The sequence below is a fragment of the Hypomesus nipponensis genome, chromosome 28, assembly GCF_054491055.1.
Source record: "Hypomesus nipponensis isolate SF chromosome 28, ASM5449105v1, whole genome shotgun sequence".
Taxonomy (NCBI): domain Eukaryota; kingdom Metazoa; phylum Chordata; class Actinopteri; order Osmeriformes; family Osmeridae; genus Hypomesus; species Hypomesus nipponensis.
The window spans coordinates 10,593,611-10,611,260 of record NC_140388.1 but is presented as its reverse complement, the minus strand read 5'-3'; the positions used below and the strand labels follow the sequence as shown (position 1 = coordinate 10,611,260).

The 17,650-nt window shown below is 46.9% G+C and overlaps 2 protein-coding genes across 6 annotated transcripts in view; both read left to right on the top strand.

The window, feature by feature from the left end:
• Window positions 1-2,497: 2,497 nt before the first annotated feature.
• Window positions 2,498-15,538, top strand: ncs1b (neuronal calcium sensor 1b). Of its 5 annotated transcripts, none has more exons than XM_084694770.1 (10): window positions 2,498-2,743; window positions 3,426-3,648; window positions 3,893-4,617; window positions 6,904-6,928; window positions 10,622-10,760; window positions 11,833-11,911; window positions 11,999-12,087; window positions 12,508-12,585; window positions 13,730-13,837; window positions 14,024-15,538. In XM_084694770.1, the coding sequence occupies exons 3-9, from the start codon at window positions 4,554-4,556 to the stop codon at window positions 13,826-13,828; spliced, it is 573 nt and encodes a 190-aa protein (XP_084550896.1). In that variant the 5' UTR covers window positions 2,498-2,743; window positions 3,426-3,648; window positions 3,893-4,553; the 3' UTR covers window positions 13,829-13,837; window positions 14,024-15,538. The 5 variants fall into 5 exon arrangements, with proteins under 5 accessions (XP_084550896.1, XP_084550899.1, XP_084550895.1 ...); XM_084694773.1 differs by having other exon boundaries at window positions 2,501-2,743; window positions 3,426-3,584; window positions 14,410-15,538; XM_084694769.1 differs by having other exon boundaries at window positions 2,501-2,743; window positions 14,410-15,538.
• Window positions 15,539-16,779: 1,241 nt separating this feature from the next.
• hmcn2 (hemicentin 2) overlaps window positions 16,780-17,650 on the top strand; it is a 46,927-nt gene continuing 46,056 nt past the window's right edge. Inside the window, 1 exon segment of the mRNA XM_084694751.1 lies at window positions 16,780-17,071. Within this exon segment, the coding sequence (XP_084550877.1) occupies window positions 16,813-17,071 (259 nt within the window). The 5' untranslated portion in view covers window positions 16,780-16,812.

Sequence of the window (17,650 nt, the reverse complement as noted above, 5' to 3'; positions counted from 1 at the left end):
TGTGGATGTTTGTAAAGTAGGGCAAAGCCCTCTGATTGGTCAATGAGCTTTGGGGATTCTTTGCCATTGGATATCACTGTTAGTGGCCTCCCTTCCTGTACGATAGCCCACTACAACACAGGGAGTACAGTCTCATTGCTTGTTTCATATACTGTGTTATTTTGATGCAAGTCATCCACTACGAAAAATTCTGTAACTCCCCAAACATAGCACATGGAAATGTGATAAAATGGATTTTGCTGTTCAGTGAAAATTTGGGAAAACCTTCAAAGTTCTTCTTCTCTTGCACCGTAGGTCGTCGTTTAATTTTCGTGTTCAATTATGTACACTGCTGACTGGTGCTGTGCACTGTGGCCAACATATATGTGCCTTTTCTGATCATCTTATCTGAATGCTTTTGTCTGTATGCTTGTCTATATCTCTCCCTTTCTCTCTCTCTCACTCACTTTCTCTCTCTCTCCCACCCCCACCTCACTCCTCCATCTACTCGCCCCTCTCTCCCCCTCCTGAGGGGATAGTTTATCTCCGTAAAGCTGGGATTCAGGCCCCATCTGCCGCTAGTCTGCTTCATAACTGGCGGATGTCAGTGGGTGCTAACAGCTGGGCATCCAAGGCATTAGACCAGCAGTGAGGTTTCACTGAAACCCTCTCTCCCCATGTTGGCACACGAGCAGGGCTGATGTATGGAGAGAGATCTGCAGAGGAACCATTCCCTTCTCACCATGCTGTGAATTAAAGACACACGTTTCCCCTACGACAGATGCCCAAACCGTGTGCAAGGGTTGTAAATGACCAGGTCACCTGAACTGCACTGATAATAACCCCTGAAAACTGTGTTTGCCGTAAAACATCGCTCACACAGTCAAGTCAATGCAGTTCGTAGAAGCCTACCCCTGCATGTATCTTGGCATATTCACAAAAGCAACCGGACAGATGTGATCATTTTATCTGGTGCTTTTCGAGGTAGTCTACCTCTTTATGGAAAATAACAATAATCTGCTTTCCTTGAAACCTGCAGACTATCAGGATATTAAATGTGTGGTAACAGATTGCCTTGCTGGCCCTGCATCATGCTGGTATGTGGAGTACTTATGGAGAAGTGGTCAGGCTGTTTTAAAAATGCATCCTTGGTTGCCCTTGTTCACTCCCTCCATCTGCCCCTCCTGTCTCTCAGACCTGTGCTGCCCTCTCTCTCTCATCCTCTCTCTCTCTCTCTCTCTCTCCCTCTCACCTCTCTCTCTCTCTCTCTCTCTCTCTCTCTCTCTCTCTCTCTCTCTCTCTCTCATCCTCTCTCTCTCTCTCATCCTCTCTCTCTCTCTCTCTCTCTCTCAACAACCATCTATAATCCCTTTAACATTTACCGTCACTTGAAAAATATATTGTATATGGGCACCAAACCAAATATTTATCTTCTCCATAACCAGATTTTAATTGAGTAAATGACAATTAAGAAATCACATGTTCACTGAGACGGGAAGGCCTACAGGGTACCATTAAATGTTGACATAATTAAATGATGGTGGAAGTAAATTGGTGTTTGTGTGTGCGTTCCACAAATTGGATTCCTCTTCTTCTACTGTGTAATATATGGATGTTTCTGTTCAGTTGTTTAGGGGTTTGAAGCGTAAACCGCACATAGGCAAACAGGTTTGTGTGGCTATCTCTTCATAACTGTGATAAACTAGGTGGACATCTGGAGAATCTGGGGCAGTGTTTCCCAGGTTATGATTAAAAGATTGTATTGAATGTGCTTGTGCTTGGTGTAGTCATTTAGGTAGAGGCGTTAGAAAGGTGCCTCTCTAATCTGAACTATCAGAGCCGTAGTCTGACCATCACTTCTGAGGACAAAGTCCTAACCCTTCAAACGAGCCAATCCAATCTCAAGTGTACCTGGTGAGTGAATTCGTTTTTCTCATTTCGAAACTCCATCTTTTTCAATCAGTGAACGGTGACATGGTCTTTTATGGTATTACTCAAGTGTCATAGATCTGTGTTGGCAACACTGTCATTTTTGGGATGAGACAGCATTGGGCTCAGTCCATTTGTGAGCAGAGAAAGAGTGGACCCTGATAACAGATACAGGACTGCAGGGCTCCTTGTAGTGAATACTAAGACTGGCCCTAGCTTTGGCCCAGTGAATTGTCCTCTGTCTTGAATGCTAAGAGAACAGATGGCCAGATGTGTATAGACTCTTGTTTTGCTGTTATGATTGTCTTAATACGTTTCTATTTTCTTACATTTTCGAACAGCCTGGAATATTAGGCTAGGCTGATGGTGCCAGCTCCCAAAAAGGATTCAGACACAGCAGGTTATTTGCTAAAAGAAACAATCAATCAAATCAAAGTGCAAATCTACCAGCAGCCTTTCTCATGCAGAGTCGACTAGTAGTTAATTTAAAACGAACGTGGCGAATAAGACTACCACGACATATTAAAGTGTGACATTGTAGCGTCTTTATTCTCATTGAATTGTCATTGCATTAGCATCGGTATCATTCAAGTAACTTACTGCACCCACAATCAATGAATGCAATAAGACAACGTGAAGAAATTCATCGGGCGCTGGCACATCGTCGCTCACTTGGTCGGTAGTATTGCGGTGCCTGTCAGCGACCTGTCTGACAGCTGCGCGCCTACCGAGGGAGGAGGAGGAAGCCACGCGGGGACTGTCTAAAACCAGACAATTCGTCTACTGTCTGAAACTACAGTGATTTCTCTTGTTCGATCTGCTGTCTAAATGAGAGGTGAGTATCTAGATAAATATATAACTAGAAAGTTGTCACTGAAACTATTACTTGATTTATTGAAATATTTGTGACTTGCGGAGCCGAGTGCCTAACACGCAGCTAGCAGTGAGCTAGCTATCTTACTTAGCTAGATTTAACCAGCTGGGTAACTGTTAGTGTTGCTAAGCAATGAATGGCGTCCGGACGGCTGTGAAGTGGGGCTGTCTGTCACTTTTAGCTGCAAGACACGGTCTCAAAACAATGTTTTAAAACCACGAAAAATGTTCAGCAGCCGAGTAGAAATGTAGTCCTATAGAAGCTCAAATGTCGTATTGTATTCAATACATTGCGATTGGTTTACTTTAGTAGTAGTTAGCCTACTTTCTGCATCGCCGAACGGAAAAAGCAGAGCTATTACTGCAGCTCTTATAGTACTGTTATTATATGCCGGGCTTCAGATGTCTATATATGCTTTTTTTTCCGCAACCTCGCTGGAAATATGACTGTGATTATTATGAGCAAGTTTGTTCAGCTGAGAATGCTTAAGGAGTTGAAAAACCCTCATCCTTTTGCCAAGATCGGTATTTGTGACATGGAGGTGGTGAGATCACAAGGATTATAGTTGCTAGTTGCCCTCAGTAATCTCGCCCTTTTGGCTCTGCTCTGACCTTGCTCTGTGTGTTTGTTTCCAACGCGTCAGGGTTACACACAAGCGTTCGGCTGAGCAAACAAGATGCAGATTACCCTGGTGGCACAGGAAAGGCGTCTCTGACCCGGTTCACCGCAAAACTCTAGAAATGCCCGAGGCAGGAGGAAACATAGGCCTCCATTCTGAGTCTCATCTGGTTGCTGCGCATCGGTAAATGCCGACCCCCTGACCTGATACGAAGAAACTCCATTGTCCTCCTGGAAAAAAAAAAACGGTAACTCTAAAAATACCTAGATGTACACTGTCTTAAGACAGGGAGCGGACCATACATGTTCTTTTTGAGAACCCGGAAAAAGAGCCTGTTTCTCTGTTTGACCTAGCTCCAGTTCCTGACAGTTTGACTTTGTGAGGATGTGTGGTGTAATTGTTTTGGTATGTGAGAGTTTAAGCTGTGAGAGTGTCTGTGCAGCAGAACGCAGAAATGTCACCTAAGGCCAGCTCTGCTTGTTGTGTTTCAGTTCACACCCTTATCTAAGCTGCCAAGGAAGAGGATTCCCCCAACTTAGCCAAACGCCGCAGAGAAGAGATAGTGCTGGAGGGAGGACGAGAGAGAGAGGGAGAGAGAGAGAGAGAGAGAGAGAGAGGGAGAGGGAGGGAGAGGGAGAGGGAAGGAAGGAGTGGTGAAATGAATCGCGAGGGAGAGTGAGCCTGCGTAACCCAGATCACTGAGTGACTCCCCGTAACCAAGGACGGAGGTAGCAACGCATCGCAAACGCCACTCTCGCACGCCCACGGAGCCTTCTGAAGAAAGAGGGAGGCAGCCACTCCACTCACAGGGACTGAGCCGTGCCCCGCAGGCAGAGCCGAGCGCCCACGTTTGGTGAGGGCTGTCTGGGCAGAGAGGACGACCGCCTGGCCGTGACCGCCGCCTCCAGGGTGGACAGCGCCAAACGTTAGACCGGCAAACGGGAGGTCTGTCGACCACACGGAGGGACTTTGGCTCGTATCTCGGGGGCTTAATTGCTTCTACCTCCGGTCGGAGGTCCATATTTGCATGTGTTTGGTCGAGGAGGAAGCTGGAGGCTTGTAAAGGGGGCTTGTCTTTGCATCCGAGGTGGAGTGGGAAGGGGGGGGGGGGTGCGGTCGTCGCGTGCTGTATGAGCTGAACTAACAACCACCATGGGTAAATCCAACAGCAAGCTTAAACCAGAGGTGGTGGAGGAGCTGACCAGGAAGACCTACTGTGAGTACTAAGCATACTTAAGTCTCCTTTCCACTCGTAAGTCTTTGTCGCTGGAGAAACACTGTTGAATTATTGAATCTGTCCCTTAGGTTATGTAGTTCACATGAGCAGGTTCTGGCTCATGCATCCGTTCAAGTACCCCAAAAAGGACCCACATACTGTACGGCGAAGTATGTCCCCGTTGAGGAAGAACAGGCTGTTTGTTTAGTCTATGGCTGAATCTCATGCATATGAATGTCATGTCAATGTAATAGTGAAGACTTTGGTCGTAGGTAGTGGTTAACTGCTTATGAATGCACACAAGGCTTACATCCACTTAATTCAAAGTGCCCTATGGGGCTTTTGGCAAAGAGCTTCTTTAATTTCAGAGCAGATCTCATTCAGTACCAGCCTGTTTCCATTATCTTCTGTTGATTACCCAGCTAAGCTTAATGCACATTTAAGTGTTTACAGCAGTCTAGTTTCCTCAGGAGCAGTAAAGAATTGTTGCCTGTCTCAGTGATTGGTTGGTGACACAGTGAGCAGGTGTGGAGTGGGAGCTGACAGCCATTGGCTGCTTAATGACTGTGTTTTTCGCGTGGTGGGTTTCTGTGCGCCAAGACCCAGCAAGGCTGCTGTGGAAGGAAATTGCTGTGGAGGAAGATTAGGCTTCATGTTTGGATGGGCGGTCTGCTGCTGTCCATAACCAGCGCTCTCTCTCTCTCTCTCTCTCTCTCTCTCTCTCTCTCTCTCTCTCTCTCTCCCTCTCTCTCCCTCTCTCCCTCTTTCTTTCTTACTCTCTTTCCTTTTTACTCTCTTTCTGTCTCTCTCCCTCCCTCTCTCTGTTCTCTCTTTCTCCCTCTCTCTGCCTCCCTCTATCTCCCTCTCCATCCCCTAATTACCCTGGGAATGGAGCAGTGTAATTGTGATGTTATCTGGGTTAGCATCGCTGAGAGGGCCCAGCATCCCAGCATGACCAACCCTTCACCACGCTCTCTTTTCATCTAGACTCCGTTGTCCCTTCATTTCCTGTGATCTTGTCTTATTTCTCCCCCTGATGTCGAGTAGCTTTCGTGGAGTCTTTGAGGCTTTGGTTACTTTACTCGTCTCAATTCCTCATGTGATATCAGGTCTTTGAGGCTGTTCGGTCGCCCGAATGAAGTGTACGTCTAGTCACTTGAAAGCGCCATGAGTGAAGGAGATATCTGAGCCTCTCCTGTACTGTGAGTAGCCCATGTGTCTACAGTGGTCAGGGCCGGTCAGGAGTGTGATAGTGACAGAGCTGCTTTGGCCTGCTGACCAAAGCTTAGCTGCTAGCTCCGCTCTCCTCTTCATAGGCTGATTGCATTACTGCCCATCGCCTCTGGCTGAGTTGCGTAATAAAAGCTGATAGAATCTAAGCCATGGTGAATTGCCTCAATTTTCTGACAAGGCTGACTTTTGAGGCCAATTTAATGGTAGCTTGGACTGGCCTGACAATAGGGAAATTGACTGTGGCGTTTGTTGCTCCTGTTGGGTCACATGATTCTTACTGTGGAAGGCTGAGCCCAGCTATGTGAGACAGAGAGGCATGCTTAGGTGAGCACAGGCTTATTGTTAGTCTTTGATCTTGGATATCTCCATATTCTTAGAACATGGTAGCTATAGCAACTCGATTAAAGGCAGTGCACTTAGAGCACAGTCTATATAACTAAGTCGTACAGTCCATCACATTACCGTTATCCTTCACTATACATTAAATTTCACTCACTTGGCGCAGATTGAGAATAGCCGACTGCTACCGTAGATCCTGCCCTTGTATCTCACGTGGTGAAAATTGCTTTGGTTCCTCCAGAGCAAGGAGCGAGGCAGTGAGGCCTAATGGGATTGTTTTTTTTGGGTACTGGTAGATCACAATTGTGCTTGTGTGGGCATGATCGTAATCTAGCTCCCTAATCTACTCTCCTTTATAAGATAAGACACACTGCTGCTGACCAGTTTGTCTCTCTCTCTGGTTCTCTGTCTCTTTCTCAGTCGTCTTCTCTCTCTCCCACCACCATCTCTCCTCATTGCCTTCTAACTCTCTCCATCCCTCTCTCTCTCTCACCATCCCTTTTCTCCTTCTCCTCCCCTTCTCTATCCATCCACCTTATCTCTATCCTACTTGCTCTCTAATATCTCTCCTGTGGTCTGTCTGCAGCAGATATGGAATTACAAATGTTTCGCTTTTCCTGGAGGGCTGAGATAATTATCCAGAAAATCATTGAGCCTATTTATTTGGTCCGTGTTGACTGAACTAATCATTGTTCTCTCTCGTTTCTTTCGCAGTTACAGAGAAAGAAGTGCAGCAGTGGTGAGTACAACCTCATCCTGCTTAATGACCTTCCAGGTTTCCATACCTTCCATGAAAAAGGAAAGACCTTTTTTGTGGCAGACAAGCTTCTGTGAAAGCTGACAGGAAGACATCACAGGCCATCTTGTGACATCACAGGCCAGCCCTTCCAAACCTTCCCTGTTTCTGTCATGGCCCTGGCTGGTCCTCCGTTTTTTCTCGTGTTTTCCTTTCCTTCTTGTGTTCCTTTCTGGTGTTTACCCGTCGGTCAGCGTGTGGGTCTGGGATGGGAGTGTCTTGTGTCTCGCCCTCCCTCCCGCCCTCCCCTTGCTCTGCTCGCACGTGACCGTTCCAGCTGTGTTCAGGAGAGGGGGCTGTGTGTGGAGAGAGTGTGTTCAGGAGAGGGGGCTGTGTGTGGAGAGAGAGTGTGTTCAGGAGAGGGGGCTGTGTGTGGAGAGAGAGTGTGTTCAGGAGAGGGGGCTGTGTGTGGAGAGAGTGTGTTCAGGAGAGGGGGCTGTGTGTGGACAGAGAGTGTGTTCAGTAGAGGGGGCTGTGTGTGGACAGAGAGTGTGTTCAGTAGAGGGGGCTGTGTGTGGAGAGAGTGTGTTCAGGAGAGGGGGCTGTGTGTGGAGAGAGAGTGTGTTCAGGAGAGGGGGCTGTGTGTGGAGAGAGAGTGTGTTCAGGAGAGGGGGCTGTGTGTGGAGAGAGTGTGTTCAGGAGAGGGGGCTGTGTGTGGACAGAGAGTGTGTTCAGGAGAGGGGGCTGTGTGTGGAGAGAGTGTGTTCCTCCAGTGTGTCTGCTGTAGCTCCCCAGGGGTGGCTGACCTGCTGGACCAAAGAGCAGCCAGACTCTGAGTCACCGCCTGTTGACTCATGGTGTCTGACTGATGCCGCTGTCTGCAGCAGGTCTGTGTGGAGTTCCTACCGTCAGGACAAACATGTACAAAGATCAGTCCTGGGGTTGTGGGAGAAGGCTTCGTAAACCAGGGCAGGAGTGGTCTTGATACTAGGTTTGAAGCTTGCGATCCTCTCTCCCTCAAACAGACACATCCTCAAAATAGCCTGTCTTAGTAGGTTAACTATCCAGACTCTTAGTATAGAGTTTGATAACACTGAGTGAATCTCCTCCTTGATCTCGGCCTGACCTACCTTTTGCTGCTGCTTACCAGAGAGAGCTCTGATAGGGTTTGTGAGAGGTGTGAAGAGAGCTCTTTGTCTTCAGACAGCCTCTTGGCTGCGTTCCGTCACCGCGGAGATAGCAGCGGCAGCAGCACGGTCTCGTCCCAAGCGGCAGATGACGTCATCGCTGTTGTATCAGCCCCCACCCCCCCCCCCACGCTAGCGCTGGGGGGCATCCAACGCCTCGACAACTGCAGTCACCACGTCGGTCTGAACCACGTCTCTCCTCCGTCACTGATGAGGGAGAGAGGGGTCTCCAGCGCCTGGCAGGCGAGGGTCTAGGTTGCATCAGTCCCGGCTGGGAGTCACGACCCCGAGCATTGTGCGTGAGCGGAGCCGCGGTCCTGTGAGCGGGGGTGTGGAGGCGGGATCCAGTGCGGATCTGGGGCAAGTGGCTCCACAGCCCGGCCGTCTCAAGGGAGTCCTCCCAGGGTGCACTGGTGTGGAATACCCCCCCCCCCCCCTGCCCGGCCTGGACACTACCGCCTCAGGCGTTTACTAGTTGTTTATTATAATGAAAACTTTGCGTGACTCCTCGCTTGCAGATCAGCAGCTATCAACACAGTGCAGTGTGTGTTAAAGATGAGGAGGAGCAATCGACACAGTGCAGCACGTGTGAGGAATGAGGAGGAGAGGAGTTTAACCAGGGAGCCGGCAGATGTGGTGTAATTAGTGCTCGGGAACACAGACATCCAACAATTAGCGCTATTCGATGAACGGGCCTGTGCTGCAAAATGAAATGTGTTTTTATTTAGATTATAGTCAAGGGGGCAGTAGCATTAGTGAGATGGACTTACCCCCAAAGCTAATCAATAACAACAGAGGGATGATGCTCTGTCGGCCAGTAGACTCTACCAGCAGGACAGAGGCAGGGCGGTCCTAGCATGGAGCAGACACGTATGAAGTAGTCCTATGTAGCATGAACCATGCGTGTGGGAAGGGATCTACCAGCTACAGGAGGCTCTCAGCAACAACAGCAGTCTGCCTGTGTTGCAGTGTGATCAAGCATGCTTTCAGCCTCCTTCACCCTACTAATATTAGGGGGAGTATAATCCAGAACAAGTTGGGCTCTACACAAGATAAACCCAGTCCTCTTGCTCCATGTCTGTGACTAACGCTAGTAAATGTGTTTGAGCAGCGGATATGAAAGCAGCACTTGGTCTACAATAATCTAAATATTTGTATTTATTTCATTTTTTAATGAACCTGCTAGGAATATTGCCCTGATTTTTTTAATTTTTTAAGTTGTGTTTTTTTCCTCAAGTTACAAGTTTTAGTTCCAAACTTTCCCATGAATTGGGTCATTTCCCAATAAGATTATGCAATGTTTTGTTCGGTTCTGGCAACGAAAGCGTAGTTCCTCATTGTCCTGGACCGGTCTTTCATTCCTCTCCCATATCTCCAGATATGCAAATGACTAAATGAACCCCCCCCCCCTCTTCTCCAACCCTTCTTCAGTGTCTCTGTCTCTAAGCTGGTCTTGGCTGTGGACTGAGCCCTGCTTCATCTGTCAGACAGATTAGAAGTATGGCTTTTAGAGTGAGGAATCACGGGGAGATAAATTAGCCTATATGTGTCCTGGGTTTCCATACTTGTACTGTGTCTGCCCTTAATTACAACCCAGCCTCATTGGGGGGGGGGGGGGGGGGGGGTGATCAGGGATGTGGGGAATGTGGGTTTATTAGAATAATATTTCTTCTCTGACTAGAGAGACAGAGAGAGAGAGAGAGAGAGAGAGAGAGAGAGAGAGAGAGAGAGAGAGAGAGAGAGAGAGACAGAGAGAGAGAGAGAGAGAGAGAGAGAGAGAGACACAGAGAGAGAGAGAGAGAGAGAGAGAGAGAGAGAGAGAGAGAGAGAGAGAGAGAGACAGAGAGAGAGACAGAGAGAGAGACAGAGAGACAGAGAGAGAGAGAGAGAGAGAGAGAGAGTTTCTTTCCAACTAATCATCTCTCCTATTACTTTTTCATGTCCCCCCCGTCCCCCCTTCCCCCCCCCTGTCCCCCCCTTCCCCCCGTCCCCCTCGGCATCTGCGGAGAGCCATTACTGTCTTGTTATTACAGCGTGATAAGCCTAATTGAGTTGTACAATGCCCACCTTTGAGTGACTGCGCTTGAAATTGCATTTGAACCCGTTCTAAATTTAGGGCTGTCTAAGATGCTCGAATGTATTATCTCCAAGCTGGATAAAGCAGATCTATCTATCAGTTATACACGCTATCCAACAAAATACTTGAAAGTGATTGGATTTAAACTTAACTGTGTCTGTACCTTCTATTGGATTAGCTGTATCTGGTATTATCTGCTAAGGAGATAAATAACCTAACAAAGGTTTACGCAATTTAAAGAAATACTCATTTAAAATTAGATCAAATTAGTTTTCTTGTGTAAGAAATGTGTTTTCCTCATACAAACTGTTATATGACACCGCTGTTCATAATAATCAGTATAATTATCATAGGGTTTCTGTTTTTTGTACAATCGGTTGTTCTGTGTTATTGGCGTTACCATAACACCCTGGGTCTCTTTTCCTGCACTAGGTACAAGGGCTTCATCAAGGACTGCCCTAGTGGGCAGCTCGACGCTGTGGGCTTCCAGAAGATCTACAAGCAGTTCTTCCCTTTTGGAGACCCCACTAAGTTTGCTTTGTTTGTCTTCAACGTGTTTGATGAGAACAAGGTACAGTGTCATCCCAGGGTTGTGGGCAGGCTTGCTGTATCCTGTCATTACTGTCATTTAACGCATTCTGCTCTGTCTGTCTTGAAGAAACAGTCACCATAGCAACCGCTCGCCTCTGATTATTAGGTGTGCTATTGTTAGTGTTTTTTTGATTATTATTATTAGTAGTCTTTTATTTCTGAAAATTGACATTTCTGACAATATGGGAAACCAGCATTTTCATTGAGGCTGGAGATGGCTGCCTCCAACCCATGCTGTGGGCTTCAGAGCTGCCCCCCAATGCATGTTGGGTAATTGGACTTTCTGTGCTGGAGTTCTGTGGCATGATGGTGATAGTGGGTGGGAACCCCGCATAGCGCAGGACAAACCAGTGTGTCCCAGGAGGGGCAGTAACCCTGCGGACCCTGGAAGAGCCACTAAGAAGTGTCCATTTATGCAGTGTAGTCAGTGATAAGCCCCTGAAATACAGGGGTTCTTATGTGCTGGGAATAACTGTGAAGCTGCGTGGCAGGAGCATCCATCTTCCTAATGTCCTGGGGATGAGCTGTAGTCTCAGGGGACTGCCAGGTGCGGGGAAGGAATAGCAGCAGGCATGGCCCGCAAGCAGGGCTCGCAACTCACTTTTTTCCTCACTGTCCCAAATTGCAAAATGAAACGTCCTAAACTGAACTTGGCCTGTCCCAACATGTACATTTGTGTGTATTTTGACATGGGTCTTGGTTATTTGCAACACTACTTAAGTAATCCATACAGTTGTGAGGCTCAAATCAATGTCTGAATTTCTAAAGGTTTGAAAAATATTTTATACAAAAAGTTTCGAAAGGTTGAAAATATATCTGTGATTTTTGTTCAAAAATAGGTTTGCATCATTGATGAGTACTGGATTAGGACTCTTTTCTAACTCTAACCCTTAACTCTACTGTACTCTATTGTCCTCTGCTTTACTCTGTTTTAGGCTTCTCTGTTCTCCTCTCCCCTCTCCTCTCCTTTCACTGTGTGAACAAATGTTTCTAAAGTTTAGAAAAAAAAAACAATTGACCAAAGACAACGGCTGTCCACTGTCACCCCACAGGACGGACGCATCGAGTTCTCCGAGTTCATCCAGGCCCTGTCGGTCACCTCGAGGGGAACGCTGGACGAGAAGCTGAGATGTAAGGGGTGACCTCTGACCTTAGGGTTAGGCGCTGACATCCGGCAAAAAGTGATCTCATACTTTTTCTTTTTCGCCGTCTAAACAGGGGCGTTTAAACTGTATGACCTGGACAACGATGGCTTCATCACAAGAGACGAGATGTTGAACATTGTAGACGCCATTTATCAGATGGTGGTAAGTGTTTTTGTTTCACGTTACTAATGGACGGTATTTGTTCTCTGTTATGTTGAAAGCCTTTATGTGCGTCCAGGTGTGTGTCGTGTGTTTCAGTCGGGGTGTGTTGTGTGTTACAGTCCAGGTGTGTGTCGTGTGTTACAGTCCAGGTGTGTCGTGTGTTTCAGTCGGGGTGTGTTGTGTGTTACAGTCCAGGTGTGTTGTGTGTTACAGTCCAGGTGTGTCATGTGTTACAGTCCAGGTGTGTCATGTGTTACAGTCCAGGTGTGTCGTGTGTTACAGTCCAGGTGTGTCGTGTGTTACAGTCCAGGTGTGTCGTGTGTTACAGTCCAGGTGTGTCGTGTGTTACAGTCCAGGTGTGTCGTGTGTTACAGTCTAGGTGTGTCGTGTGTTACAGTCCAGGTGTGTCGTGTGTTACAGGGAAACACGGTCGAGCTTCCGGAAGAGGAGAACACACCTGAGAAGAGAGTTGATCGCATTTTTGCCATGATGGACAAGGTAGACCCTTTACACAAGCCTGCTTCTGAACCCATTAGCTTTTCCCTTCAGCCTCCCATCCTTCAGCCTCCCATCCCAGAGGAAGCGAGTATGACCACTGTCGTCACTGCGCTGTGGGTCAGTGAGGCAGGCAGTGTAGTTTAAACATGTCAGTTGTAGCCATTGCAGCATTACAAACACCACCCTGGCTGCAGTCTATATTAAACACCCATAAACAACCAGCAGAGTCCCGCTCTAATACCCCCAGATACCCAGCCTTCCACCCAGCAGAGTCCCGCTCTAATACCCCCAGATACCCAGCCTTCCACCCAGCAGAGTCCCGCTCTAATATCCCCAGATACCCAGCCTTCCACCCAGCAGAGTCCGAGCTAATGCCCCCTGGCCTGGGGCAGGCTCTGACGGCAGCCCAGTGAAAGCTGAGACAGCATGGGCGTGTTTGTCAGCTGCCTGCTCAGTGCCAGGGTCGGCCCAGAAGACTTGCCCGAGACCACAACACTCGTCATTTATACTAGCACAGAGGAAGGGAGGAAGGGAGGGAGAGAGAGAGAGGGAGAGAGAGGGAGAGAGAGAGGGAGAATGAGGGGGAGAGAGGGAGAGAGAGAGAGAGAGAGAGAGAGAGAGGAGAGAGAGAGAGATAGAGAGAGAGAGAGAGAGAGAGAGAGAGAGAGGTAGAAAGAGAAGGGTGACCGTCCGAGTGTACTGAACTGGATCAGCTAAACTGTGAAAAGCTGCAATACATTTCTCACTGGTCTGCCCCCTGGTGATTAGAGCAAGTAACATCAGCTACTGTACTTCTGTCAGGTTGTTGTTCTGGAATGAGAGCAAAACTGTACTCTTCCTATCTGGTTGTGTTCCAGAACTCGAAGGAGAGGAAGTTTTGTTCAACTTTATTTGTCCCCGGAGGGCAATTGGTTTTGCAACAAAACGTAGAAAACATCCATAGCAAACAAGACTATAAAACACAAAAACACCTTGGAGGTTGCGGGGCTTGGGGGACAACAATAGTGGTCCAAAGTTGTCTCTCCGATCATGGAATTACATAAATGAATGATATATAAAGTAAGGTGCCAAAAAAAGACTTTGAGGATTAAAAGAAAAGAACCTTGGAAGAGAGGTAAAGGTGCTCTATCTGGTTGTGTTCCAGAATGCCGATGGGAAGCTGACTCTGCAGGAGTTCCAGGAGGGATCGAAGGCAGACCCCTCCATCGTACAAGCTCTGTCTCTCTACGACGGCCTGGTGTAGAACTGCAAGGTCAGTGGCAACAGTAACCACAACAAAAACACCCACTGGAAGTTTGATTCCTTTTATTAACCCCAAAGGAATTTCCAGATCTACTCACTCGTCTTTCTAGTATAGTGAACTGCTGAGAATATTTGCCTAACTTGTCAGTATAACATCAGTAGTATAATGAAATGAAATGCTTTCATCCTTACAAAGAGTGGTGCTTGTAGATGCCGGCGACAGACTGAGGTCAGTGGAGAGGACGTCGTCAGTGCACAGTTAGTCTTCATGAATTATTCAGGAAACCTCTGCTGATTGTTGGCCGTCAGACAGAGTAGCAGGGCTTGAGGGAGAGAGAGCTCCTGTAAACTGCCTTCTCTTCGCTCCGCCGTCCAACACTCCACACACCATTACTGCCAATTGCTGTTGAATCGCGGTTGACAGTTAAAGCTCAATGGGCTGAATTTGCGGCTGCCTGCTGTCTTTGCAGTAGCGCTAGATGAAATGCTACTAATTCACCCCTATCAACAGGAAATGATGTTTCCAGACACAGATGAACACGACGTTTGTCCTGATGAATCACGGTGTGTTGTGTTTCCCAGATGGTCCAGTCTGGCACCAGCAGACTTGTAGCTGTGGTGGACGCCCCCTCCTCCCCCCTCTACAGCCTCTGGTAGCAGACGGGCTCTGGGCTCTGGGTGGGGGGAGGGGGGGAGACAGACAGACAGACAGACATTGGCTTGCATGAGATTCCATGTCGTCAGCTGCACATCTTCATCTCCACCATAGTAAAACAACGCTGACCCCTGTGACGTCACAGAAGAGGAGGAGCTATGAGGAGAGCCCCGCCCCCCCCCCCCCCCACAGCATGGTCTGTGGTCCTCTCAGAGTGTGGCAGCAGAGGAAGCGTCCACGGTCACGCCGTGGAGTGGAGCCGTCTCAGAGAGAAGGTTCCGGAAAGTGTTTCTCCTGGTAGTCCCACCTGTCGTGTGTGTACCCTGAGTCCCTGTGGCGTCTCCAGCCGCCTGAGCACCACACCTGGACAAGTCTTCAGGACCTGGGGATGTGTTTGGGGAGAATGGAGGCCAATTAGATGTATACTCTTGTCAAGACAGATTACATGCCAACGCAAATATTGCTTGTCATATTTTATTATCTTTGCGTCATTGGTTGGAGTGTTGTCAATCAAAGATATATATTTTTTAATGAACGCTTGTTTTTGGGTGTGTTTTATTTTATTTTATTTATTTTTTTAATGAACAGCTTTATTATATTTGTGGTGTGTGTTTTTTTTTGTGTTTCCTCATCCAACGGCCCCCATGTAGCCCCGCTAGTACCCCTTCCCCTGAACAGCATGCCTTGCTACACGGCTCAATCCCTCACAGCTGACACAACCCAAACTAGCATCGTCAGTTCCAGCGACAGTTTTTACTCCCTCTGTGGACAACCAGCCTCGGTTGGCCGTGGAGACACAGACAGGCAGATTGTCGTTGTGAAGCTTTTGCAGGCTGTGTCTTTAGGAGAATTGTTCTGTTGAGGCGGAATCCAGCATGTTAAAATAATATTAATTATTTGGTCAGTTATATCGTTTCCTTCTGAGTGTCGGTGTTTAACTAGTCAGCCTCTCTGATTCAGCCTTATGCAAGTGAGGTCACTGTAATGTAATTGCCTCTTCGTAGTGATAGAGCACAATAAATAAAAAAGCATTTAACTGACTTTCATTTACATAAAGTGTCATTGAAATTATTTCTAAGCAACAAACTCACAAGTTGACAATATCAACTCAGTTTAAGTAAACATCAAGACCCATGTAATCAAGAGATTACGTCAAAGCGTGTACCTAGGCTACAGTGGATATATTGTTGTATTTGTTTGTGCTGCAATCAGTCTGTACAACAACAACAACAAAGGTACACAATACAATGGTCATATAATGTTTATCCAACGGCTGAACTCAAACTGGAATAGGAATGTGTTCTGATGATAGTCGTGTATGAGACTTAACTACATATAGAACTAGTTCCACCGGACCATTAGTCGACCCAGGTCAACATTACCATTTATCCTTATCCAACAGTGCTGGCTGCAGGAGATATCTACAACCATTAGGAATAAAGAAACCTTAGGGTTTGACAAACAGGAAACGACAGGCTTGGAGGCTAAGAAATGACATCACTGATATTCCGTGCAACCTGCAGTCCCCAATACTGTTCAAACGTGTAATGGCTTCTAATGGCGTGCATCGCGTTGTTTGTAACAGTTCAGTGAAAAAATGCAAACAAGCTGAACCCAGGTCTTAGCTTTTCAAGTAGGCTGTTTAATGTCTAGATGTACGGTATAGGCTAACAGAAAAGTATACGACGAGGCTTGTCTAAAACGTGATGTTTCTCTGACTTATGTCAATCTACTTTATTCACCATGAGCAGTAGGCGACTGGGTATAAAATTAGATGCGTGGCAGCTGAATATAAACGGTAACTATTTTTAAAACCGTGGTCACTGAGACAATGTTCATGGCTCATAACCAAAGTGCTCTCCGCCATACAAATAAAGTGCGTAATGTTATCAATTTAATGTATGTTCTCGTACACGCTTCAGAAACAAAAAAAATAGCTGTCCAATAGAATGTGGGATGGGGTTAGCACTGGAAGTCACAGTCGGGTCAAGTTTCACTCAGAAAATCAGGTTGTTCTTCAGGACCCTTTTTAACACCCATCTCCGCCCCCCGTTTGGAGTGCCCCGGACCATTTCTCCAGGGGAGTCTAAGGCATCAGTCCTTCCAAACTTCTGCTCACGGATGTAACGCAACTCTGGAAATACCATAGCTCATCATCTGCACAGAAAGCAACTTTGTTTTATTCCAAGGTTAAGTTGGGTATCTATCCTAATTCGCCTGTAGGAGTGAAAACAGACAATTACAGATGAGTTTTGGACATTTTCCAATATTTAATTAGGTAGTAGTTGTTCAATACTATTCTCAAAGTATACAGATGTACTAGAAAGAAAATGACGGATATCGTGTTGAAGTGCCTAGCCTTGGCGCTCATCATCAGCGCGCACAATGTGTCGGCAATCCAGCGGGTTGAGGAAGAAGTTGGGTCCAGTGACAGCGCCTCAACTCTGGCCTTTGTGTTCGATGTTACCGGCTCCATGTACGACGATCTCAAACAGGTGATAGAGGGCGCTTCTCGGATCCTGGAGAAAACTCTCAGCCGAAGGACCAGACCCATCAAAAACTTTGTCCTTGTCCCATTTCATGACCCAGGTAAATACTTATCATAAGCTTAACTCCTGAACATTATGTCTTGCAACACATATACAGTATACTTAATATAAGCTTTCACATGTTTTCCTTAGTTGTATTCATATTTGTAAATAAATCTTAATTATAATGAATAAAACCACCAGGGACCGCCATAACCAAACTGGCAAAATATCTTGCTTACGGTAGGCTATCAAGGAAAACACATTCAATGATATATTATGATGATGTGTGATGTTTTTATTGTTTTAGCAACGATGAAGGTAATATACACAGCATCGGTACATTGTTCATTATATCAATACATTATGTTGGTGTACGTTAGTTTGACACACATCTAAATGGCAAATATCTCGCTTCAACAAGATAGTAAAACATTTATGACAACACCCGGTTTGGCTGTATCATTCATACTGAGGGTACGTCTCAGCAGGGTCTTCACTTCCTTGACTAGGGGAAACCTGGAGCTTGAAACCAAGAGTTCTAATGGGGGGAGGGTGTTTGGTCGCTGATGAGAAGCATATGCTGTCTGCTTGTGTGTAATTACCCCAGTCACCGCCCCCCCCCCACCTCCCCCGCCCC